General features: G+C 42.8%; 1 protein-coding gene across 1 annotated transcript in view; it reads left to right on the top strand.

Annotated features, from left to right (window-relative positions):
• LOC124776784 (large neutral amino acids transporter small subunit 1) overlaps positions 1–25,965 on the top strand; it is a 348,969-nt gene extending 323,004 nt beyond the window's left edge. Inside the window, exons 5-8 of the mRNA XM_047251922.1 lie at positions 2,651–2,851; positions 15,653–15,887; positions 23,427–23,519; positions 25,485–25,965. Of these exons, the coding sequence (XP_047107878.1) occupies positions 2,651–2,851; positions 15,653–15,887; positions 23,427–23,519; positions 25,485–25,570 (615 nt within the window). The 3' untranslated portion in view covers positions 25,571–25,965. The remainder of the gene's footprint in view (positions 1–2,650; positions 2,852–15,652; positions 15,888–23,426; positions 23,520–25,484) is intronic.
• The last annotated feature ends 2,023 nt before the right edge of the window (positions 25,966–27,988 follow it).

The raw sequence follows: 27,988 nt of genomic DNA, 5'->3' as shown, positions 1-27,988 counted from the left end.
ACTGACCGGTCATGGTCATCCAGGTTAAGGCTTGGCCAGACAGAATGCGGCCTGGCCGTCCGGCCTGTGGCCTTGAACCGCAGCCGGCAGGCCGCACTGTTGAATCGCTCGTTACTGTATGGCGGCGGTCTCACAGAGTGCGGCTTTGACGCACCGGCATACGGCCTGCCGCACCGGCCGCCGCCGGGTTGTCACAGATTACAGATTCGCCGCAAGCCGGAGCGGCTGCTTGCCTCTGTTGGTGCACTCAACTGCTCTGTAGTCACACTGGAAGCAGCGGCGTGAGGCGGTTTTTGTTCTTGCAGCTCGTAGTGCACGCATCATGGACACAGAAATACTTATAGAGGAGATGAGACAATACAACTTTTTGTATGATACACGCGATCCTGATTTGGAGGTACAATACTTTTGCCCTCGATATACTCTTGATAGAAAGCTGAATTCTCAAAAATAGTGTTGTCACAGTGACATCCATAATTTCCAATGTCACCTGCTGTAAACACGTAGTATGGATCAACGATTGCCAGGAGAACCAGCGAAAAGAATTGTTTGTAACAGAAGAACTGGGATCCACTATCCTTCGGGCATTTTAACCTGATATGCTTTCCGTCTATGCTTCCAAGGCAGTTCGGAAACCCCCAAAGTCCTAGAAATCCTTCTTCAGATTTCTTCCACATCTCTGTTGTAGGAGTAGGTAAATACTTGGGTTGTAGAACAGTCCATATTGCCTGGCACACTTGTTTCACAATTTCTGAGACTGTTGAACGTCGTAACCGAAAAGAAAAAGCTATGGTTTGGTGACTGTCGCCAGTAGTCAAGTATCTGGAAAAGATTAAAATAAATTATGCCGATAGAACGAATAGATAAGTTAACGACCAAAGATATGTTTGTTTAAATTCAATGGCAATGTTATGAATACAATGAAACAAACAATCTATTAATTAGAAAGTTCCCTCAAGCGGGACATACGGAACTAGATGTTACTATCGTTTGATGTATTCGTAAACTGTGCAGATAAATTTATCACTCCACTCGTAACTACGTTGTGGGATAGCACTTTCTTCCACCGAATCTTTCATATGATACAGCAAAACTGAGATGGAATAAATTATATGACTTCTGTTTGAAGCACAAAGAGGCCACAAATGGTAAAACTTATCTCAAACAAATGGCTAGTGTGTGCCTTGTATCAATTGGATTTCTCCAGTTCGTTGTGCACTTCTTGGTGCTACCTTTTTATCAGGCGATGCAGTTCCTCGAAGCATTCTCGCGACATACGAATATATTTGAAGAACCTATCTTCGTCAGACTCTAGATCAATACACAGACGATGGTATTCTCCTAAGCTTTCTCTCTTGCTGTTAATGTCGTGCATCCAACATCTCTTCTTCTTGGTGCCATTTCGTATCGCTTGTGCGAGCCACTCATTTCCTCGCACAAAGATAACGTGTCCCGCGTGAAGCTTCCAAATCGTCTAACGCCAAGACAATCGCGCTACGCATGCAAGCTTAATAATGCGGTTCGGCCCTTTCCCCAGTGTAACAGCTGACCCATGAAGAGTCGCTGCGGCCGGCCGGACGGCCGTTGCCTGTGTGGCGTCTCTGGCCGCTGACTGGCCCGGCCTCCCGCTGCGCCGTCCGTCTCAGCGGCAGGCCGGATTCTGTCTGGCCAGGCCTTTAGTGCAGAATCGCGATTCATTGTTGAACCCAATGCGAAGGCATTCAGCAGCAATCCGTTCTTCTCGGTGATGGCACCATTACAAACACAGCCGCTTGTGTTGCGGTGTTAACGGCAGCCTACGCATGGGATGGTAACAGCTTAGTCCAGCAGCTGCTGGTGCAGGATGACGCAAAGTGTTGCTGGGAGTCCAGTACTTGTTCTCGGATGCACAAGACCGCGAACCTCCCTTATGGTGTTCAGACACCGTCGACCGGGACCTTGGCGGCGAGTATGCCTGCGCTCACATTCCCAAGCAGTCCAGCATCGGGCCACTGTCACATTCGAATGCCCCACAAATATGGATATTGCACGATTCGACCAGCCGTTCAAAGGTAGACCCACAGTGTGATCCTTTTCGAACTCTGCTAGGCCCAGGTAACACTGTCTCACACGAGTACGGATCTGCATGTCCTTCACAGTGATCATTCAATATCTGACGCTGTTCACACCCATTATAAACCCTACCAGCCCTCGTAACAACAGTAAACATGAAGAACACTAATGTACTCTGCCGGCAGTTCTACCTGCCACAGAGAATTGCTACTCTCATTACACGCATATCCCCCGACGATGTGCGCGTTTACGAAGCTACATTGAGACAACCGCCCATGTCTTCCGGATGCTTCACGTTTTTTGTCAGTTGGTGTTAAAAAGTCATTTTTCTTCTTGAAGTTTCTTTAACAATGTCGTTTAAGGGATGCGAGTTGTTCGCCCACAGTCCCCAATTGCTTTGGTGGAGAGCCGGAATGATAGGTGCTAGTAAAAGTATTTAATATTTTTTATAAAAGATTAGTGTCGATACCTCAAGCTGTCGATAATACTTATTTGGATACTTTTATAAGTACGATATCTGTCTTACGATACTGTTCGTGAGTAAAGTATCGATACTTTCCGCTCGATACGGTGACCACACTCTCGGCTGTGTCCTCAGTCGTTCGGCAACCGCATGTTCGGCGCGGCGCGCTGGACGGTGCCGGTGTTCGTGGCGCTGTCGACGTTCGGCGGCGTCAACGGCATCCTGTTCACGTCGGGACGGCTGTTCCGCGCAGGCGCAGCCGAGGGACACCTGCCCGTCGCCTTCGCATTCATCCACTTGCGCACCTGCACGCCCGTGCCAGCGCTCCTCTTCACCGTGAGTACTGTGAAACTATAAACAGGTCATGCGTGTTCGATACTCATGACATACCATGCTTTATATTACACTGGCTTAGTACCCGGCGTTGCCCTGGTATGAATTTATTCCAAACTTCTTAGTTAGTCCTCCTCCCCCCTCTCTGTCCATCTCCACCACCCCTTCTCTCTGTCTACCTCCTCCAACCCCCACTCTATGGACATCTTCTCCTGCCCCTCTCTCCGTCCATCTTCTTCTTCTCTCCCTGTTCGTCTCGACACCTTTTCTATCTGTGTCCATCTCCTTCTCTCCCCTTTCTATGTCCATCTCCTTTTCTCCCCCCCCCCCTCTCTCCCTGTCATCCTCTTCCATTTCTCTGTCCATTTCCTCCTTCCCTCTGTCTTTTCATCTCCTCTTCCCCCATCTCTCTGCTCGTCTCTTCCCTCCCCTGTCTCTGTCCATTTCTTTTCTGTCCATCTCCTCCTCTCCCCTCCGTCCATCCCCCCTCCTCTATCTCTGTCCTTCTCTTCCGCATGCCTATCTCCTCCTTTCCCCTTTCTGTCTGTCCATCTCCTCCTCCTCCCTTCTCTCTTCTCGTTACCACACTCACCCCAATAGGAGGGCTGGTAGTTCTTATCCCTACAGTATTTCTTGCCAGATTGTAATTAATATATAGGCCGAATTTGACTGAAATCGTTCCAGGGGTTTAGTATGAGTGTTTCATCTGTGGCTTTACTTGCATACGCACATGTTATACACTCCTGGAAATTGAAATAAGAACACCGTGAATTCATTGTCCCAGGAAGGGGAAACTTTATTGACACATTCCTGGGGTCAGATAAATCACATGATCACACTGACAGAACCACAGGCACATAGACACAGGCAACAGAGCATGCACAATGTCGGCACTAGTACAGTGTATATCCACCTTTCGCAGCAATGCAGGCTGCTATTCTCCCATGGAGACGATCGTAGAGATGCTGGATGTAGTCCTATGGAACGGCTTGCCATGCCATTTCCACCTGGCGCCTCAGTTGGACCAGCGTTCGTGCTGGACGTGCAGACCGCGTGAGACGACGCTTCATCCAGTCCCAAACATGCTCAATGGGGGACAGATCCGGAGATCTTGCTGGCCAGTGTAGTTGACTTACACCTTCTAGAGCACGTTGGGTGGCACGGGATACATGCGGACGTGCAATGTCCTGTTGGAACAGCAAGTTCCCTTGCCGGTCTCGGAATGGTAGAACGATGGGTTCGATGACGGTTTGGATGTACCGTGCACTATTCAGTGTCCCCTCGACGATCACCAGTGGTGTACGGCCAGTGTAGGAGATCGCTCCCCACACCATGATGCCAGGTGTTGACCCTGTGTGCCTCGGTCGTATGCAGTCCTGATTGTGGCGCTCACCTGCACGGCACCAAACACGCATACGACCATCATTGGCACCAAGGCAGAAGCGACTCTCATCGCTGAAGACGACACGTCTCCATTCGTCCCTCCATTCACGCCTGTCGCGACACCACTGGAGGCGGGCTGCACGATGTTGGGGCGTGAGCGGAAGACGGCCTAACGGTGTGCGGGACCGTAGCCCAGCTTCATGGAGACGGTTGCGAATGGTCCTCGCCGATACCCCAGGAGCAACAGTGTCCCTAATTTGCTGGGAAGTGGCGGTGCGGTCCCCTACGGCACTGCGTAGGATCCTACGGTCTTGGCGTGCATCCGTGCGTCGCTGCGGTCCGGTCCCAGGTCGACGGGCACGTGCACCTTCCGCCGACCACTGGCGACAACATCGATGTACTGTGGAGACCTCACGCCCCACGTGTTGAGCAATTCGGCGGTACGTCCACCCGGCCTCCCGCATGCCCACTATACGCCCTCGCTCAAAGTCCGTCAACTGCACATACGGTTCACGTCCACGCTGTCGCGGCATGCTACCAGTGTTAAAGACTGCGATGGAGCTCCGTATGCCACGGCAAACTGGCTGACACTGACGGCGGCGGTGCACAAATGCTGCGCAGCTAGCGACATTCGTCGGCCAACACCGCGGTTCCTGGTGTGTCCGCTGTGCCGTGCGTGTGATCATTGCTTGTACAGCCCTCTCGCAGTGTCCGGAGCAAGTATGGTGGGTCTGACACACCGGTGTCAATGTGTTCTTTTTTCCATTTCCAGGAGTGTATATTTACACATATTTAACACATTCATTGCGTATTTGTACACATATTTCACCTGCACTTCTAGCCATTTTCAACCCTGTAGCTGTGGCCGAGTGGGTACCAAACTCCCCAGACGTTATTGGGTAATATCTGGGATGCTTTGCAACGTGCTGTCCAGAAGAGATCTCCACCTCTCGTATTCTTAGGGATTTATGGACAGCCCTGCATGATTCATGACGTCAGTTCCCTCCAGCACTACTTCCACCGAGTCCAAACCACGTAGCTGTTATTTCATGCAGCTTAATGTTTATTCTGTCGTGTCTTCTGTACAATGAATCCTGCAGGGCTGTCCATAAATCCGTAAGACTACGATAGGTGGAGATCTCTTCTGAACAGCACGTTGCAAGTTATCCCAGATATGCTCAATAACGTCCATGTCTGGGGAGTTTGGTACCCAGCGGAAGTGTTTAAACTCACAAGAGTGTTCCTGGAGCCACACTAGCAATTACGGACGTGTGGGGTGTAGCATTGTCCTGCTGGAACTGCCCAAGTCCGTCGGACTGCACAATGGACATGAATGGATGCAGGCGCTCAGACAGGGTGCTTACTGTAATTGAACACGCTTGCCTATACCGGCTTCTTTGGCGCATCAGTGTAATTTTGCAGGTAAATCCAGCGCTGTCTGCGAAAGGTGTGAATCGAGTTAGTACGATTAGTAAGGAAGTAATAAATTAAAACGTCGTGCATGATGTGGCAATTTTTTCACGCATCTCAATATTTGACATCATATCTCCTGAACCATGTGTCGTAGAATGATATATTTTTCTGCCTACATTCAGCGGCAAATGTGAATACTATCTGGAAAAGTGTTGCGAATAGAGTTAGTTGCAACGAAGTAATTAATTTGAACGTCCTGCATGTGCGGTGGTTTTTCACACAATTGGTGTTTATAACGTCGTACCTCCGGTACTAAATGTCGTACAGTGATATAACTTTTCTGGTACATTCAGTAGTATATGTATTTGCTATCTGCAAAATTTGTCACGAATACAGTTAGTAGTGAAGAAGTAATAAATTAAAACGCCATGTCTCATGTGGCAGTTGTACTGCATGAACAACGAATATTTAGTAAGCGAAAAAATTTTCCCTTTTTTGTGTGGGGGTCGTCAGCGAGATAAAGTTTTTTAAAGGTTTGAAATTATGTGTAAAGTTTGTTGCAAGTCCCTAACTGGTTTTATTCTCAAATACTGGATAACTAAAGTATAGATATTCTCGCGTCATGGGCTACATTGCTTTTTCACCTCCACCCCACTCCTTTGATAGGTGGGTGATTCTCACCCCACAGTGATTCATTCCAGACAGTAAATGACACATATCCCAATTTTGGTTGAGATCTGTCCAGTTGTTTAGAATGAGGTGTGGAACATACAAACATACACACGTACGTACGTACATCTATTTTTATAATTTGTATGGCTGTCTAGTTATAAATTATGTTAATAGAACTATTGTTAATATTAATGTAAAAATAAAACAGGATATTAGAAACATATCAAATAAAAACTAAATAGAACCATTTAATCTACGTTTTAAGTGAACAGCCTCCAGTTTATATTACTAGATGTGTCACTGGCAGCGTCGGAAGAACTAGAGGTATGTAGGGTAAGTGCAAGTATATATACACCTAGGCCTATTGTTGCTACACTGTTGTAGATTGCCCCACCGGTAGACGCGTGCCTCCGGCAATCCTCGAGTCTACGCATACACGTGTGTCTGGCAATTGCCCTTTCCTTCATTTTTATTTTTTATAGTTCCTCTCAGTCGCATTCATGCCTATTATTCCGATCTGTTGACATTATTTTGATGTTCAGAGCCTCTACATAGTCTTACAGAATGAAACTCGAGTAGATGCTTTGTAGATATTCGGTGTGTAGTCCATAAGTTTTAGTTATTTACAACTATTTGTAGATCGCAGTCTAATATTTGCTTCCTCTCTCTACCCGGAAACGAGGGCAACTGAAAATCAGAAGATCAGCCGAACTTCCTCCCCGCATTCACAGATTAGTGTGTTCCTACATCCCACTCGATATACATGTTTGGAATACGGATCATGACTAGTTAATAGGTGCTCCATACCTCGAATAGGTGCAAATAGGTGACAAAGGGACGCGACAACTCGTCACCACCAATTTCGTCCAAATTTATGACATATCCAGGGCTTGGCCAGAAATGAAAGTAACAGGAGTAGGAGAGCCAGATGGCCGAGCGTTTAGAAAAAAAATAGCGTTTTTGGCGCTGATCGGACGAGACATCAACCATTTACATTACTTTCGCTGTAAGTGAAGCGAAATAATGCTCAGTATATAGTATTTATTAATATTTTCTTAAAATACATGAAAAGGAAAGGCAAAAGAAAACGTAGGATAGCAAATGAATTTCCGAGAAAGGACCCACGTGTACGAGGACTCTGCGTATAACATTCCAAAAAGGGACTATACTTAAAGCGTACAGGACTTGTATTGCCTTAGTTTTATTTTCATTTTCGTCCGCCCCCGGTAGCTGAATGGTAGCCGGCACAGTAGCTCAGCGTGTTCGGCCAGAGAGCTGGTTGACCTCTGTAATAAAAAAACTGAGTGGAAGGATCAACAAAACGAACTTGAATGGATGTCACGTGTCAAGTGACGACGACAAAAAAAAAAAAAAAGTGGTCAGCGCGACAGACTGTCAATCCTAAGGGCCCGGGTTCGATTCCCGGCTGGGTCGGAGATTTTCTCCGCTCAGGGACTGGGTGTTGTGTTGTCCTAATCATCATCATTTCATCCCCACCGACGCGCAAGTCGCCGAAGTGGCGTCAAATCGAAAGACTTGCACCAGGCGAGCGGTCTACCCGACGGGAGGCCCTCGTCACACGCCATCATTATTTTCATTTTCGAGCACGCCCTGCAGGTGCATGCAAACGATAGCCTCCCTGTGCTGATAAAACCATCAGCTTTCCTTGCCAATCTTTGGCGTAATGATGCATTACGCTAGTTTGCTGCGCAACTGTGCGATGGGAGAGAACTTTTTATGGATATAAGCCAAGTTTATTTTTCTACAGAAACTTATAACAATGACGTAATTTTAAAAATGCGGCGTTTATAACGTGTGCAAGATGTCGATAAAATTACTGCTTCTCCCGTTTTTACGATGTATATCATCCCAGCATGTGTAAATCATCAGCTGCAAAACAATAAAAGTGTTTAATTTTATATACGAAGTTCTCGTGGACACCTTAATTACAATCCATTCCTTGGAATTTGTTTACAAGCCCCAGTTTTCATTTGCCTTTCCTTTACAAAAAATGGTTCAAATGGCTCTGAGCACTATGCGACTTAACTTCTAATGTCATCAGTCGCCTAGGACTTAGAACTAATTAAACCTAACTAACCTAAGGACACCACACACATCCATGCCCGAGGCAGGATTCGAACCTGCGACCGCAGCGGTCACGCGGTTCCAGACTGAAGCGCCTTTAACCGCACGGCCACACCGGCCGGCTTTTCCTTTACATGCCTTTCACGAAAATGTTAATAAATACAATATGTTGAACATTATTTCGCTGTACTTGCAGCTTAAGTAAAGTAAAAATTGAAAAGAAAAAAAAAAGTGTCCGCCGAGAGACGTAACCCCATGACTCTCCGATGACCTGTCTCTACTAAAGTGAGCAGAAGAACTAAAGTGAGCAGAAGATTTTTGATAAAATCTTTACTTACGATATCATACCTTTTCCCTCTTCCGATTTTGATGAAATAAATCCTATCCTTTGCCCCAAGGTAGTACGCCCAAGTTACCAGTGAAAGCACAAGTTTTGGAGATTAGTGTGTTCAAACCTAAATAAGACAGACACAACGGATTTATAGTTATATTATTAGTATTGATATGCTCACGTGTGATCTCGTACACACGACCATATCGTGCATATTCATATTTTTGCGGTGCAATAATTTGTTTCATAAAATTTCGCTTCTTCTGCCGATATTTCGGCTGTATACCATCCAGTCATCTATAGAGAGAGCCAGGGACTCACGCTCCAGGACTTCCTCCGTTCTTTTAAACCCGAGGATACACAAGGCTCCAGAGATGTTGATCGGAGGCAAAGAGGTACAATATATGCATGAAAGTAGGTCTGTGGTTGCGCAGTCGATCCACACGGTGATACAGATGTGTCACTGCGAACTGCACCGTTGCGACATTTTTATGAGTTTATTACAGAACGTGCTGGATTCCATGATTTGTCCAAGATGAAGCCGCCATCTCTGTTAAATAAATTCGTCGCCAGCCGAATTTCAACTGCTTCTTTCACTACTGAGTCCCAAAAAGATGAAGTCGAGGCCAAAATTTCGTCGTTATCGTACACCATAGTGTCCCAGTGTCAATACAGTGCTCTGCCACCGCCGATTTATAATGGTTATAAGAGCCGGGTATACCTGCGGTGCACTGTGGATCTCTCAAGGACTGTACGTGTCATCTGTCCGATGTATGAACGTCCACACTCACAGAGGATCTTGTAAACCACAGGCTTCCGAAGCACCAAACCATCTTTAGCGGAACCCAGAAGTGCTGCTGTCTTTGCGTGGCGGCATGCGCAGTGGCGCTGTCCTCGGGTTTAAAAGGACAGAGCAAGTGCAGAAGCGTCAGTTACCCGGCTCACTCCATAGATGGTTGGACGATGTACAGCCGAAATATCAGCAGAAGTGAAATTTATGCGACTGCGTGCCCCAAATTTTGTGGAACACGATCACACCGTTCACACCCTAACTGATTCAACAATGCACTGCATCTTACCTCGATATCCATTGGACACATCCCGTTGTATATATGTGCAAATGAATAGCACCTCAGCGCAACCACGCAAAGTAGGTAAGGGTAACACCGCCTACATTCCGAAATCGCGTTCGAATGTTGAATTGTTTCTGAGAACTTTGCTTTACGCCTCTTGTGAGAATGATAAACGCCTCTCACAGCACATGTCGGAATTAAGTCAGCCGCTTAGTGGCGGCGTGTTGGGGTTCCGCGATATTATTCCCAGCGCTGGTAGAAATGCCACAAGTGTCGTTCGAATATGAAATCGATGGTCCAGGATAGCCACCCTCAACATCATTTAGGATCCAAATAGTCATTCACGCCTAGAACCCGAGAAGACAGGCACATTTTTCGCTCGGCGGTGCAGTATCGTACAGCCACGTCACGTATCTTGAGACAGGAAATGGGCTATAGAAGCTATAGAAGTGTCCACGCGTCCAGTGCGACGGCGTCTGTAACACCACGGACTGTCTGCACGGCAACCATTGTTGCGGCTTCCTTGACGCGACGGCAGTTGTGCCGCGCCAGCTACTAATACTCCAGATAAATTAGGAAAAATGGGAGAAATAATGCATACAGTTTTGAAACTTCGGAAAGACACTCGTGGGGTATGTAATAGAAACAGAGAAGTTCCCTCCTCTAGTGGGTGAGCATTCCCTCCACCATCCCTTTTTTATCTGTTTTCAATTTTTGAAAGAACCTTTATTTTTTCTAAAACATCTGTTATGACAAAAAATGTTTCTAGTGAAATTCTACTCAAAGACGATCATTTGTATGTCTGAGTAAGATAACCAGTTCTCGAGACATTGTATCTGGAGGATTAAAAATCCATTTGCCTCATGAGATTGGCGTATCAACTTCGATTTTTTAAATCTTTCTTTTGTTTCCCCACAACTAATTGCCTTTTTTATGCATATAGAAACATAAATGTAGCACATAAACGTTAGTGCTAAACTCTGAAGGTAAAAAAAGACAGTGAAATTCCTTTCAAAACGGACATTTATTGATTCAGAACAATTCTGCTATACGCGTTTTTATTCACTATTAGGCACTTTAATATTTATGTTGGAATCAAAATAATTTGTCATGAGAATTAAGAACTATTGCAGAATTGATCGAAGATTACTAGTTATTGTCCTTATAATGCATTTATCATATGCATAGCACCTTTTTTTCCCGTCAGTCTTCCGACTCATTTGATGCGGTCCGCCACGAATTCATCTCCTGCGCCAACCCCTTCATTTCAGAGTAGCACTTGCAACCTACCTCCTCAAATTATTTGCTGGATGTATTCCAACCTCCGTCTTCCTCCACAGTTTTCGCCCTCTACAGCTCCCTCTAATACCAGGGAAGTCATTCACTCATGTCTTAAGATATCCTGTCATCCTGTCCCTTCTCCTTATCAGTGTTTTCCACATATTCCTTACCCTCCAATTCTGCACAGAACCTCTCATTCCTTATCAGTCCACCTAATTTTCAACATTCGTCTGTAGCAACTACACGACTAAAATGCGACAATATCTGTTGAACAAATCTGTTGTACATTATTATTTACAGAAAACCAACCTACAAAACTTCTGTCAAATTACTGCGAGTGACGTTAGTGCAGCTTTGTCCTCGACAGCTTTTACGCATTGTTGTGCACCTTAAGCCATCCTTCACATACTTGATTTTAATTTCACAACCGTGAATGCAGCCACATAAAATCAGCAGTAATACAGTGTCTGGAGCTGGTAGCCGTTTCATGTGAGCTGAAGAGAGGGATCAGTTTGTTTCCCTCTAACCCCAGTTTCTGTGCTCCAGTCTGTTCCCCATAAACTCGGTACGGGTGAAGGCATGCTGCGTCAATAGTAGGTGGCATACGAGGGAGAATGACGGCATTGCTTGCCTGACGCGGCAAGTACTGCACATTAAAACATTGAAATCTGATATTATTTAAGGTCTCATGGCTAGGTCTCTTTCCTGTATTTGTGTAAGAGAGGATGAATTTTTCCCCTTATTTCGTAATGGCCTCAGAAGACGCAGCTGGATCATTGAAATTGAATGAATAAGACGAAGACGATCTTAAACTTCTATCATCTACTTGTGCAGCTTTCTGGCTGTTAGTTTCATTCCATTACGTTGCTTAATATATTCACGTCATCATACCTAATGCACTTCAATCATTCCAGCGTTCTGTAGAAGAGTATTAACCTGATCCCCGTCTCTTGCTGATATGTATCAGAAGTTCCCAAACCATCTGTCACTTTTGATGTCTCTCCTTCCGAAATAGATTTACGGCTAATAAAACAGGTGGTTGGGTCTAGCATTACTCTTCTCTCAGACCTCAGGAAAGACATGTGGGTAATAAGGAACACTACAGAACACAACAGACTGAACTGTCCCACGCAAATTTAACAAGTTCACGACATAAAGTCAGTTACACTGTACACGTGTAGGGACAAAACGGCAGCGACAGTGGTAGGAGAATAGTGAATTAATAGGAATGGGAACCTGCCGTTTTCATTGTCCAGCGCCTAATCCTGATTTCAACAATACTGGACAAACAACATACATTCCTGGAAATGGAAAAAAGAACACATTGACACCGGTGTGTCAGACCCACCATACTTGTTCCGGACACTGCGAGAGGGCTGTACAAGCAATGATCACACGCACGGCACAGCGGACACACCAGGAACCGCGGTGTTGGCCGTCGAATGGCGCTAGCTGCGCAGCATTTGTGCACCGCCGCCGTCAGTGTCAGCCAGTTTGCCGTGGCATACGGAGCTCCATCGCAGTCTTTAACACTGGTAGCGTGCCGCGACAGCGTGGACGTGAACCGTATGTGCCCAGTTGACGGACTTTGAGCGAGGGCGTATAGTGGGCATGCGGGAGGCCGGATGGACGTACCGCCGAATTGCTCAACACGTGGGGCGTGAGGTCTCCACAGTACATCGATGTTGTCGCCAGTGGTCGGCGGAAGGTGCACGTGCCCGTCGACCTGGGACCGGACCGCAGCGACGCACGGATGCACGCCAAGACCGTAGGATCCTACGCAGTGCCGTAGGGGACCGCACCGCCACTTCCCAGCAAATTAGGGACAGTGTTGCTCCTGGGGTATCGGCGAGGACCATTCGCAACCGTCTCCATGAAGCTGGGCTACGGTCCCACACACCGTTAGGCCGTCTTCCGCTCACGCCCCAACATCGTGCAGCCCGCCTCCAGTGGTGTCGCGACAGGCGTGAATGGAGGGACGAATGGAGACGTGTCGTCTTCAGCGATGAGAGTCGCTTCTGCCTTGGTGCCAATGATGGTCGTATGCGTGTTTGGTGCCGTGCAGGTGAGCGCCACAATCAGGACTGCATACGACCGAGGCACACAGGGCCAACACCCGGCATCATGGTGTGGGGAGCGATCTCCTACACTGGCCGTACACCACTGGTGATCGTCGAGGGGACACTGAATAGTGCACGGTACATCCAAACCGTCATCGAACCCATTGTTCTACCATTCGTAGACCGGCAAGGGAACTTGCTGTTCCAACAGGACAATGCACGTCCGCATGTATCCCGTGCCACCCAACGTGCTCTAGAAGGTGTAAGTCAACTACACTGGCCAGCAAGATCTCCGGATCTGTCCCCCATTGAGCATGTTTGGGACTGGATGAAGCGTCGTCTCACGCGGTCTGCACGTCCAGCACGAACGCTGGTCCAACTGAGGCGCCAGGTGGAAATGGCATGGCAAGCCGTTCCACAGGACTACATCCAACATCTCTACGATCGTCTCCATGGGAGAATAGCAGCCTGCATTGCTGCGAAAGGTGGATATACACTGTACTAGTGCCGACATTGTGCATGCTCTGTTGCCTGTGTCTATGTGCCTGTGGTTCTGTCAGTGTGATCATGTGATGTATCTGACCCCAGGAATGTGTCAATAAAGTTTCCCCTTCCTGGGACAATGAATTCACGGTGTTCTTATTTCAATTTCCAGGAGTGTATATCATCAAGTCGAAAGTGTACTTCCATATACTCAATTACTCCTTTCATTTACAAGCTGACTAAGCAATAAAAGCTGCAAAAATTGTGCATTAAGAGCATCCTATACCAACTCTTATGTCTCTAAAACTATTTCTACGGCTTATAATATGCACAAGATCCTTTTTGTGTCGAATGTTACGAGAAACTTTTCTGTAATTACAGTTTTAAAAATGAACCATTTCGTGCAAAAAATTAAAAAATGGAAGAAATTGACTTTTGGTGGGAGAAAAACGGGGCTGCGCCTTTCCATCCGCGGAGGGGGACTTTTCAGTTTACACCACACAAGAGTATTTTCTTGAAGTTTCAAAACATTTGTAAATTATTCGCCTCGCTATATATATTACCGATTTGCCTCGATTGTATGTTGCGCCCAAAGACAACGCTTGACACAGGAAAGACACCACGTCGCCTTGTCAGACGTTTCCCAAAAAATGGTCCAAATGGCTCTGAGCACTATGGGACACAACATCTTAGGTCATCAGTCCCCTAGAACTTAGAACTACTTAAACCTAACTAACCTAGGGACATCACACACATCCATGCCCGATGCAGGATTCGAACCTGCGACCGTAGCGGTCGCGCGGTTCCAGACTGTAGCGCCTAGAACCGCTCGGCCACCCCGGCCGGCAGACGTTTCCCAATTGTACGAAGAGTATGACGATGGAAATATTCGTGTATGGAGGCTCCAAGGAAAACGAACATCGTCAGATTCCATCCGTCATTGCCACACTGGCACATCACCTGATAATGATGGTATGGGTTGCTACTGAGTACACAGTACGATCACATCTGGTTCCCGTTTTTTTTCTGGCGTGTTCGTCTTCAAGGCCTCCATGACGTTATACACTCTAAGGGAAGAAAACAACAAAAGAAAGAAACAAAAAAGAGGACCCTCCACGAAGCAATTACACGAATGGGACGGCAATCGTAAATGTGATGGACATGTGCAGAAAAACAAAAGATTACAGTTTCAGAAAAAATAGACGATTTATTCAAGAGAAGGAGCTTCACGAATTGAGTGAGTCAGTAACGCGTTGGTCCACGTCTGGCCCATATGCAAGCAGTTATTCGTCGTAGCATTGATTGACAGGGTTGTTGATGTCCTCCTGAGCAGTATCGTGCCAAAATCTGTCCAATTGGCACTTTAGAACATCAAAATCTCGACCTGGTTGGAGGGACCTGTCCCTAACACCAAAGGTTCTCAACGGGGGAGAGTGCCGGTGGCCTTGCTGCCAAGGTGGGGTTTGACAAACACGAAGATAAGCAGCAGAAACTCTCGTCGTGAGCGAACGGGTTATGAGCACTTATTTGGCAGAAGAGATGTGTTTCACACTAACGAAGATGAACAAATGCTCATAGCTCTTAAAGTATACATTTTATACCCCATGTTTACTAGACATTTTTTCCTTGGTTTGGTCCATACTACCTCGTCCCAAATTGGTCCATACTACCTCGTCCCAAAATATGGAAAGCCAAGTCCTTGCAGCAGAAGAGATTTGTTTCATAGTATCAAAGATGAATAAGTACTCATAGCTCTTAAGATAGGCGTTTCAGAGCCCATGTTTACTAGACACGTTTTCTTGTTTTGGTATAAGGAACCTGTCGGTGATTTTCAGGACATCCTTTTAATGTCTTCTCCAAATTTCCCCAGTCCCATCTTGTGTTCCATCTGCAATTACGTCATTGACGGGAGCTCAAATCCTGATCTTCCGTTTCTTTGAATAGACGCTCCTGTAACTTTTGTAGACAAAAACTGTCGGTCGCGTGGAAACTATGTTCTGACGAGATGACTCACTGTTTGCAGTGCCTGACATCATTGATGATGCTGACGACGAGCGACGTGTTCGTGCTGATCAACTTCTTCAGCCTGGTGCTGTGGCTGTCGGTGGCGGCATGCATCGCGGCCCTGTTGTACCTGCGGCGCTCCCAGCCGCAGCTGGCGCGGCCCATCCGGGTCAGCCTGGCACTGCCCCTGCTCTTCCTGCTGTGTTGCTGCTTCCTCGTCTTCGTGCCGATCGTCGTCGAGACTACGAACACGCGTAAGCTCTCCTCTGCACCTCAGCAGATTACAGACTGCCTTCCGTCCTGATTTAGGTTTTCCGTGATTTCCCTAAATCGCTTCAGGTAAATGCCGGGATGGTTCCTGTAAAAGGGCACGGCCGACTGCCTTCCCCATCCTTCCCTAAGCCGATGGGAACTGTGACCTAGTGTTTGGTCCCCTCCCCCAAAGCAACCAACCAACCAACCCCTGGCCTCTAAGAGAATACACCATGGCTCACTTTCTGAATCCATAGTTTGCTTCGTGGCAAGTATAAGAGCTCACAAATTAAAGCCACCCAACCAACGTCACTGCGGTAAGTAGAAGACAAGGTGGAGTTCTTGTGATACTGTCGATGTGGTGTTGGGAATCTACCCTGTAGATACGAGGCATGTTCAGAAAGTAGGTGTACTGTGACGATAACAGGTTGTACTTTTTTTGTTTTGTTTTTTTTTGTGGAGGGTTGGTGACACTGAGCGGTAGAGGGGCACCCCCTGACTTGAGCGAGCATTGCAGGATCACGTTAGTACATAAACTCACAGTGTAATTTCTAGATGCGTGAAAGATGTTGGTAAGAAATCCCACCAAGTGTGAGCCACATGTTGTGATCTGCTTCCTACTCGCGGAACGAATAACATCTATCGAAATTTTTCCGACAATCAAAATGACGAAAGTATTACAAACAGAACAAGTGTGTTTAAATGATGTAGGGAGTTTAGTCGAGGGGGAAAGTGTGTTCCTGACGAACTGAAGAGTGGAAGGCCCAAACTTGACTGATGAGTAGGTGCAAAAAAAAATCAAGGAAACTGGCCGTGAAGACCACCGATAGACAGTGGATAAAATTTCTACTGTTTCCACAACTCTCCTGAATTCCCTTATATGAGACACTCACAGAAGCTCTGGGATAACAGAGCCTGTGTACAAGAAAAATCGGACCAATAATGCCCACACCTTTCCTTAGCAACTTGAACTAGAATGTTAGGATTTTCTGAGCTCTATTGTGACTTGAGATGAAACATAGTTGGCTCATTACACGCCTGGGACAAAGACACAATCATGACATGTCATCACACCAGTTCCCCAATTCCCCATCTGCCAATAAATTCAAAACCACAATTTCGGGCAAAAAAAAAAAAAAAGTCCTCAGTGTTTTGTAGCGAAAAGACATCCTGTTGGTGGAATTTCTGCCTCAGGGGAGTTCATCAAAGCACAACAATATTGAAAGAGCCTTAAAACAGCTCAAAAGGTGCACTCAAAGCAAAAGGAGAGGAGTGCTGTTGAAAGTAGTGTGTTCGTTTCGTGACAACACCCGACCTCACACAGCCTTAGCCACCAAGACACTTGAGAACTCAAATGTTTTGAATCGCTCACCATATTCTCTCCTGACTCGACGTTTTCAAATTATCAACCTTTTCACCTCCCTGAGCGCTATTAAATTTTCAACCAATAAGCAGCTGCAGAAAAAGGTTCTGCAATCGGGGAAGCAGCTGTCGAGAAAGTTCTTTGAGGAGGGTATAAAGAAGCTTGTGCGACGGCTCACCACATGCACTGAATGGGATGGCAAGTATGTGGAAAAACAGTCAACAAGCGTAACAATAATAACCTGTATTTTTTTCAAATAAACTTTTTCTAAAAATATAAAAATCTAGTACACTTACATTCTGAACATGCATTGTATCCCTGTTAAATACAAGGTTTGCAGCCTGTTGGCTGAAGATGGGGAAAAATCGACAAGGCATTGGCCATAACAGGAAGGAACACAGCCAGCTGAGAGGTCAACAGGTGGTTATCTGGGAGAGGGAATGGGAGAACAGTGATAAAATAATTGGTCAAATGTTTGTTCAGTAGTGACATCTGTCCAATTCAACACAAACATATTTTTTGTGGCATCTGTACTCCAGTTTGTTGTGAAGAGTAGTGCATTTCACATGACAATTCTGCCTGCACTGTGCCCTAGTTTGCACCCTATTTTTAGCTGTGTTCAACAGTGCCTGGCTGATCTTGTTGCTATTCTTTGAAGACACCACTCTGAATTTGCTATCAGGATATGTTTTAAACAAATATGTTTCATAATTTTGTTAAGCTCACATACATGTATGAAAGTATTACTTTTCATTATGCCATAATTTGCTGTTTACAATATGTGTATTGTCCATTATTTGTATTTGTTCCCCCTCCCACTTTTTCTGCAGCTCTGATGATGGTCACCACTGACTGGGATCAATATTATGAGGACAATTTTTTTGATCATAGCTTATAATAAAAGAAACGTCAACATCGGGCCACTGAGTTTTTGCATTTTGTGTGTCCTATATACCTGAATAAGCTGTTGTGAATAAGACTCTGAAGTGAGCTATAATGTCATAAATTTAGACCTATTCGGAATATTATAGTGATGTAGGTGATAGTTATTCTTAACAGGAAGCAGTTTTGTGTTATTGTCTATTGGTTATCCTCAGTAATGTGCATACACAGTAAAGGCAGTCATATCACTGCTCGTGATTTCCAAACTTCACAGAAGCTATCCTGCATATTTTGCTGGACCAGCACAACTGAATAACTAGCTTAACTATAAAATAATATTTGTTTCCACAAGGAATCTTTTACTCTGCAGCAGAATGTGAGCTGTTATGAAGCTCCTGGTAGATTAAAACTGTGTGCTGGATTGGGACTTGAATCTGGACTCCTGTGTTTCATGGTCCATATTTTTACCTCAACTCTGCAGATGTGATTTATGACCATGTTTATTGATCAAATTATATGTTCAACAAATAAGACCATTGCCTATGGAGAAGCCAATGTTTGAATTGAACTCCTAGCCATCACACTTTTAATCTGTGAAGGTGTTTCATAATACCACACTTTCTGCTGCACAATAAAATATTCATTCTGTAATATTCTACATTTACTATCTTATGTAACCATTCACGTACAGTATAAGATAAAATAAGTTGGCATATTCAGGAGGAGCAGGTTTAAAATCTACAACCAGTTAACCTGACTGAAAGTGTTTTCTAAAGTTTTCAAGATGGATGGAATATTCCATCATCTTTTGAGCATGTATCTGGGATAACATTATTTCTTTGTCCAGTACTTTGGCTGATAACCTTCAGCCATCATCACACACATCTTCAGGGAGAAGATATACAGAGTGTATCAAAAAGAATCGTCCAATTTGGTGTGTCTATATTTCTGAAACTAGTAAACATATACAACAAATTGTGTGTTTTGATGAACAGAAAACTCAAAAAGTTTTTTTTTCATTCCTTTTCATATGTGTTCAATATGCTCCTCATGAGATGCACAGCATATGTCGATACAGTATTCAAATTGTTCCCACACTGCAGGAAGCATGTCTTGAGTGACACAACTGCTGTTATGTGGTGAAGTCTCAGTTCATTCATTGCTGTTGGTAATTGAGCCACATAAACAAAGTCACTTACAAACCCCCACAAGAACTAATCACATACAATCATCCAAACTGTCAACAACATCTGGTTCTCCCACATTCCCAGATCCCGTCTTAGTTCCCTCCCCTTTTGCTATTTCTTCAGTTTTGATCTGCAGTCCATAACCAATAAATCATAGTCAGAGTTCACATTTGCACCTGGATATGTTTTGCAGTTTGAAATGTAATTTCAAAATCTCTGTCTTCTATGCCAAATGTTCTGGTGTCTCCAGATCTCTTTCATATATACAAATATGCAATGGCATGAATTGTGTAGCATACTGCAGTTACTCAGGTCTGAAGACGGATGTTGCTGACTGAAATTAATAACCTGATTGATAAAAATATTTTGTTGTCTGTGATTGGATTTATAGTAAAATATATACACAAACGTATTTCATGATTCTTAAATAAAGTGCTAGCAGTGTTCAAATTATGCGTTGTGTGGACCTGCAGCAGGCAGCTTCCCCATTCATTCCTTTCGCCCAGTCCATGTTCTACTACTTTTCTCTTTTTTTTCTTTTTCCTATGACCAAATTCCAGTCCCCTCTCACAATTAAATTTTCATCTCCTTCAAATATCTGAATTATTTCTTTTATCTCATAACATATTATTTCAGTCTCTACAGAGCTAGCAAGCATATAAATTTGCGCTAGTGTGGTACATGTTGGCTTTGAAACTATAATGTCTATGAAAATGTATTTACTATGCTGTTCATAGTAGCTTACCTGGATTCATATTAATTTATTCATTATCAGAACTACTCCTGCATTACTCCTATCTGATTTTGTGTTGATAATCTTATATTAATCTGATCAGCAGTCCTATCTTCCTGAAGCCAAACTTCACTACTTCCAACTATACTGAGGTGACAAAAGTCATGGAATAGCAATAGGCACTTATACAGATGGGGGTAGTATTATGTACACAAGGAGTAAAAGGGCAGTGTATTGGCAGACCTGTCATTTGTACTCAGGTGATCCATGTGAAAAGGTGTCCAATGTGATTATGGCTGCACAATGGGAATGATCAGACTTTGAATCTGGAATGGTAATTGGAGCTAGATGCATGGGGACTTCCGTGTCAGAAATTGTTAGGGAATTCAATATTCTGAGACCCATGTCAAGAATGTGCCACAAATACCAAATTTCAGTCATTGCCTCTCACCACAAATATCTCAATGCCCAATGGCCTTCACTCAACATCCAAGAGCAGTGGCATTTTCAGAGAGTTGTCAGTACTAACAGACAATCAACACTGTTTGAAATAAGTACAGAAATCAATGTGGAATATATGATGAATATACCCACTAGGAGAGTGTGGCAAAATCCTTTGTTAATGGGCTATGTCAGCTGCAGACCAACATAAGTGCTTTTGCTAACAGCATGACATCACCTACAGCACCTCTCCTTGGCTCATGACCATATCGGTTGGTCTCTAGATTACTGGAAAAGTGTGGCCAAGTCATATGAGTCCTGATTGCAGCTGGTAAGAGCTGATGGTAGGATTTGTGTGTAGTGCAGACCCCACAAAGCCAAGGGACCAAGTTATCAACAAGGCACTGTGTAAGCTGGTGGTGACTCCATAAAGGTGCAGGCTGTGTTAACATGCAGTGGACTGGGTCCTCTGGTTCAAATGAACCAATCACTGACTGAAAATGTTTGTGTGTGGCTAATATTTCTGCAGGGGATGTCCAATGATTTGTTGAGTTCATGTCACATTGAGTTGCTGCACTGCACCCAGCAAAAGGAGGTCTGGCACAGTATTAGGAGGTATCCCATGAGTTTGTGTCACCTTAATGTATATCTGATTTCAACCTCTCAGTCTCTCTTTTTAAATTCTCTAATCCACCTACTCAATAAGAGATCCACATTTCACTCTGTTTTATTTCTTCTGATGACTACAGCTTCCTGAGTTGTCCCCACATGGAGATCCAAATTGGGGATTATTTTAAATTTGGAATATTTTATCCAAGAGAATAGTATGAGTATTAAGCCATACAGTAGAACTACATGTCATCAAGAAATTATTGGCTTAAGTTTCTCCTAGCTTTGAGCTGTTCACAGTGCCAACATAACAAGGCCATGTTGGCTAATATATAGCCCCATCAATTTTTTATTTGGGCTGTTGCCTCTGCAATTATTGAAAATGGTGCTACCCTTCCACAGGAGCCAGATTTTAGTGTGTCCTCCATACATACCTCTCTTATATGGTTGCACCTCTGGTATGGATATTTGTGTCATACATGATGCAATCCACACCTTTTGTATCCCACCAGATATATTGCTGGATGCTGCCATACTATCGATATGCCTCTTCACACCTAAGTCTGGTAGTGAGCAGAGAGCATCTTCGAGTGGCACACAAGCCAACATGGCTTGCTGATTTAAAGATAAGTGGCTAGAGGCTTCTCTCATTTCTGTTTAAAAGCTAATGTTTTCTTCTCCACAGTCAACTGAAGTGTTAATGAGAACTGTGCGTTACACCATTTATTTGTTGGAATACTTGTGTTACAACAGGACCTGCTTGGGATATGAGTAAAGTGAAGTTTTACCACTGTTAAGTTCTACTTTGGCAGACTGTGGTAACATCCCACCAAGTGACTGATTTTAGCTTTACCTATGAGTGTTTTCCATTACCGTAATTCAGGTTTTATGTAGAAAACAGCCAAAGTTGTGAAATTCAGTTCTTTTTATTAAAAAAGTGGTGTATTCTGTGACAGCACACAAACCATGTTAATATTGTACATACTTGTGTCTAAGTCAAGTTCTTAAGTGACCATTGGCAGGACAAACATACGTATTAACCCAGTATGCTACCCAATCTAATAATTTAGGTTGTTGTCATTGTAGTCATGCATATTTCACAAGATCAGTGACTCATTGGAACTACATGTCATTTATTTTGTTTCATTGTATTCAACAAATAATAATAATAATAATAATAATAATAAATAATAACCTTCGTTATTGCAAAACAAAAACACAATATCTTTCTCAGCATCAAAACAATCCATGCACCAGTAAGAGTATATCTGCTGTCCTAGTTAAAATTTTTGTTGCACAAGTTGAATTCAGTGGCTTTTTAGGTGATAGGATTCCAGAAGTTTGATGTATAGGACAATATTTTTGTCTCTTCAAACATAATTAAATGCTTGATTTCAAGGTAATGCTTGCCAACTGCTTACTTGGCCAAATCACAGTATTTTAATGTGACGTCAGTGTGCTACACAGTTTTATGACACTGTAAATGTAGTCTAACCAAAATAACAGGTTCTCTCTCTCTCTCTCTCTCTCTCTCTCTCTCTCTCTCTCTCTCTCTCTCTCTCTCTCTCTCTCCTCTCTCCTCTCTCTCTCTCTCTCTCTCTCTCTCACACACACACACTCACACGCACACACACACACACACACACACACAAAGAATGTTATAATTCGCAGAGACTGAGACTGGCTTTTCACTTTGGTGCCTGGATAATAGGTTGACTACTTTGGCAGTTCAGAAACATGCCTATTTCACTGTGTGCAATGCATTAAAAATGAACAAATGCAATAGACAGATAATTATGTGACAGTTAAACATGTATTTGGTTTTGTTCTTGTAGGACAATACAGTAGCGTCTCATTTACAATAGCCCTTCTTCGAGACTACATTCTTCAGGTGGTCCTTGTAGAATATAATTGTAGGTATACTATCAACACATTTAAAATCACTCTCTTCTGAGCCACTGATTAAATTTCTGCAATGAGCCTGTTAGTCTTCATTCTAATATCAAGTTTACAGCTGAAATGGAGAGAGAGAAGGAAACTTGTCATTTGTAAATGTTTTACTTAGACATAAGGCGTATTTGCAGCTTGACTTCCCTGTACAATGAAATCCAGCAAATTGGAACATTTTATTAGACCTTCAGTCATGCCCTAATAAGTGACATACCCTCTCATAACTCTTTTGTACACCATAAAATTGGCACTCATACCCAATACACAAAACTAAGAGAAATGAGGTCCAAATCCCAGAAACTCATTTGATCATTTGTCCATATTTTAAGTGTTGATTTTTGTGCCACATTTAATTAATTACATATTTTTAATTCAGTTATAGGTTTGGGAATCTCACTTTCTGGCATACCTGTGTACTACATATTTGTAGCATGGGAAAGAAAACCAAAGATAATAAACACTATGAGTGGTAAGTGGATACTGCGATATTTCTCGCCATTACTATGCATGCTTCAATTATTTTTCCGACCAAAGATTATTAAAATTCATGTTTGGTTGTTATGTCTGTTGTAACAGGTAAGTCCAAAGTTATAATAAGCCATTCAGCCACATTTTATGTATCAATTTACTCAACTATTGGTTTGAACGTTTCGTCTTATTTGCAAGTGGATTGCCGAAGTAGGTGAAAATAATTGATCAGTGACATAGAAAGTACAGAAGACTATAAATAATTTTCTAAATCTAATAAATATATACTGATGTTAATGAATGCCAGTTTTATCGAATTTAATTTGGTTATTTTCATTCACACACACTATTCTGTAAATCCTTTCATCAGCAAGAGCCTTCAGGAATATGAAAGTTATAAGTTCAATATTAACAGACAGTAGCTGCCATTTGAGGCTACTTACGTTAAGTATGCTAGTACAGTAACAGTGAGTTAGAACTAGTGCTAGTCTATTCACATTGTTAAATATAGGTATTGATAATTATATAGAAAAGTAGCTACATTGAAAAAAAAAAAAAAAAAAAACTTTTGATGCTCCTCCTTCACTACTCATCTGCTGCTTTTATCTACTACTTCATACACATCATTTACATAATTAAGTAAATATTTAGGAGTAAAGGAGACCACTCACTAAATAGCAGAGATGTCGTGTATGTGCCTCTCAATGCCTCCGCTATTCAGTTAGTGGTCTCCTTTACTACTAAAAATTACATTCTGCCAAAAGTTTCCTTCACAGGTATGTAACTTTAATGGTTTAAGAGAATGGCATCACTTGTCTAGATATCAGTATAGTTAGAAACCGTTTAATATGAACATTAGGGCTTTAACTGCAGTTTGCATCTCCAACTCATTGTGAGGAGTGGCTGATCAGGATTTTTTTATTTATTTTCTTTTCTTTTTATTTATTTATTTATTTTTAACATCTGGGGATTTATAATCTGCCCGACATCTGCCAGCATTCTGTTAAACTATATAAAATTCCGTTCTGAGGTCTACACAGGTATGCAAAGTCTATATAGAAATTTATTTTCCTCTAGTATTATGGCTGTTAATTTCACAGTTCGCCCTTAATTCTTACACCGACTGCTAAGAATCACTAGATCTCTGAAGAAGCATCAGTTAAATGTTCTGTTATTGGCTTTTTGTGATATTCTTACTAAATGTTTCTCTAGAACAAATACTTTTTGGCCCACACTACATTGCCCTGGAAAATACAAGGGGAGGTATAAGTGAAAATATGCAGTGTAAGGTAGCAATCCCATCTCTAGGTCAACATAGTGAGAAAGATTCCTACATGTAAAGAACTGAGCTTTTTAGTTAACTTATCCACATGTTTCTATCACTGCTATTCATTACATAGTAATCAAGCTATTGAAGTATAATCAGGTGAATCTCATAATTACTGTGAGGCAGTAAAACATCCATAGAAATATAGGATACTGTGAAGCAGGTGGATCGTCAGAAAAAAATAATCCTGCCTGGATGAGTGTATTAAACAAGGTATTCCATGCACAGAGTGCACACAACAGTTCTTGGTTTCATAGGTTCAAAATATATTTTCTCAGGTAGCTTTGCAGAGTGATATTTTGTTGTGACGGAGTCAGTTTCCATCTACCATATTATTTTCATTTCTATAAATTCCATGCTAGAGCTGCTACGACATATTAATGATAGTCAGTACATTTACGAAATTTGCCAGGCGTTCAGTGATTTTTACTGCAAAGACTGAATTCATTTAGTCACCGTAAATATTATGAGTACATTTTTAAAAAAAGGAATGAAAATTAATTTTATCTTCCCCAGAAGGTGATACAGGATAGTGTTGACAACAATACTGGTTTCAACATGTGAGACAATAGTAAATTTGGTTACTTGCCTCTTATTTCAGTATCACATTTTAAAAATGTTACTTTCTTTATTTTGCAGAAAATTTTGCAATTGGTGTGCAGAAGTTGCTGGAAGTTGTCAGTCCAGAAGAAGGAGAAATAGCAGCCAGTCCTGCAAAAACATAATGTGATTAGGTACCAGTCATGGTGACACTTCATAATGCTACAAATATAGATCTGAATCTGACATTCCATCTGTGAAGATATTCCTGAGAAACCTGGACAATGGGACCAGCTTGCATCTGATGCTACATATTTTGTTCAGCTGCACGACTTTAATTTGATATTGACTTGCTTTGGGTGCAAAGTTGATAAGACTTTAATGCCTTTTTATTGTGGCTGCAGTCATCAAATGAAAAGTGATGACTTTTATGGACTATCCCAAGATTATAGGAGCATAAATTCTCCTACTCTGAACATTTTTATACTCATTATTTGATTTATTTTAACCTCAATAATTTGTGAGTGTTTTGTATGATTGTATTATTTAAAACAATTGCTCTGTCTTCAAATTTATTGAAAGCAGATAATATAAGGAATATAGATTATGTACATATGCATTTCTACATGATTATTTTTCTTGTCTCAGATTTAAGCTAGGTTAGTCCTTGTTTGTTACCTAATTTTCCTCCTCAATTAAGCAGTTTTATTTAGCATAAACTTTCTAATGGTGAGTAATGTGACAAAAAATGAACAATATTGCATGAAATAGATCTACACCATATTATTCCCAAATATTTTTCTCAAATCTGCACCTGTTCTAATTCACTCACATATCATACTGAAAAAAAATCACATCTTGAAGGAGAGCCTACAAGGCTGTAAAATTAGTCAGGTTATAAATGAACAGACAGAAGTAGTCATTGCTCACTAAATCTACACTGACAACTGTGGGAATTAATTCTAGATACTTTTTACATGTGGAATTACTTCTAACACATACATGCCTTTTTGTACTCCAGAAGGACTCTGCCAAAAACCTCAAATATTTTAGCATTCTTTTTCATTGTACCTGTCTACAACTCAGCACCCGCATTTATCATCATCATGAACAGTTGCCAGCCCCAGGCTGGGTCATTATGAACATAAGCCTGCTTTCCTCCTGTCTTTGTGCATTTACTCTGGTCCAGGCCTTGCCTCTTTTTTTCAACACAGTGAACCACACCTTTCAGCCATTTATACTTTGGTTTTCCTCTTGGTCATTTCCTTTGCATCTTCATTTTGTGTATCTTCTTGGGAATCGCTGCGTTTTCCATTTTCTAAGTGTCCGTATCATCTTAGCCTTGAAGTTTCCGTCCTGCTTTGCAAGGGTTCCTCTTTCACTGTTTCCCTTATCCTTCCACCACTCATCCTTTCTCAACTTGTTGCCTCTATCCTCCTTCTGAGGAACTCCATTTCACATCCCTGTAATCTGCATACACTTTTTTCTTCAGTGCCCTGTCTCATATGCATAGGTGAATATTGGGATGTAGTAACTTCTGTATAGCATGTCTTTGTTTCAAACCAGGCTCCTAGTTAGTTTTTCAGGAATGCTTCTGCCTGTCTGTCATGTTCACTGATCTCTGTCTCATTTCTTCCATTTTATCTGTCATGCTTTCAGAGTACTTAAGACTTTCCACTATCTTCAGATGTTCACCTCCAATCTTTATTCCACTAGTTAGTCCATGTTTATTTCTAGTTGTAATCAGGCTCTCACATTTGTTTGCATTAAAGTTTCTCCCACACTCTCTCACAGTTTCTTTAAAAGTGTCCAGCTGTTCCTGAGTCTCCTCCTCCCTGTTTTCCCCAGATCATCTACATCTATACTTAGATCTACATGATTACTTTGCAATTACAATTAAGTGCCTGGCAGAGGGTCCATGAAACCACCTTCAAGTTAATTCTCTACTGTTCAAACTCTTGAGCAGCATGCGGAAAAACAAGCTCTTTAATCTTTCATTCTCTTATTGTATTTGCTGGTCGTTTCTCCCTATGTAGGTGGACGTGAACAAAATATTTTCACCTTCTGAGGAGGAAATTGGTGACTGAAATTTCATGAGAAGATCCTGCCACAATGAAAATGAGTGCCACCGCAATTCAGTCATATCCATGGTGCTTTCTCTCCTGTTTTGCAATAGTACAAAACGAGCTACCCTACTCTGAACTTTTTCAGTGTCCTCCATCGATCCTCTCTAACGTAGATCCCACACTGCGCAACAGTATTCCAGAAGAGGGTGTATAAGCATAGTGTAGGCAGTCTCTTTAGTAGACCTGTGGCATTATCTCAGTGTTCTGCCAATAAACTGTAGTCTTTGGTTTGCTTTACTCACAACATTACCTGCATGATCATTCCAACTTAAGTTATTCGTAATTGTAATCCCTAAATATTTAGTTGGATTTACAGCCTTTAGATTTGTGTGACTCGTTAGGTAACTGATGTTTAGTGGATTACTTTTGGTACTCGCCAGCAAACACCATTGCTTTAATTTTGTGTTCTCCAGTTTTTTCTGCCACCTTAGTCAATATCTCATTCAAGGCCACAATGAAGAGTAGATGTAACAATGC

Source organism: Schistocerca piceifrons, chromosome 2 (assembly GCF_021461385.2).
Source record: "Schistocerca piceifrons isolate TAMUIC-IGC-003096 chromosome 2, iqSchPice1.1, whole genome shotgun sequence".
NCBI classification, from domain to species: domain Eukaryota; kingdom Metazoa; phylum Arthropoda; class Insecta; order Orthoptera; family Acrididae; genus Schistocerca; species Schistocerca piceifrons.
This window is presented reverse-complemented; position numbering and strand designations above follow the sequence as displayed.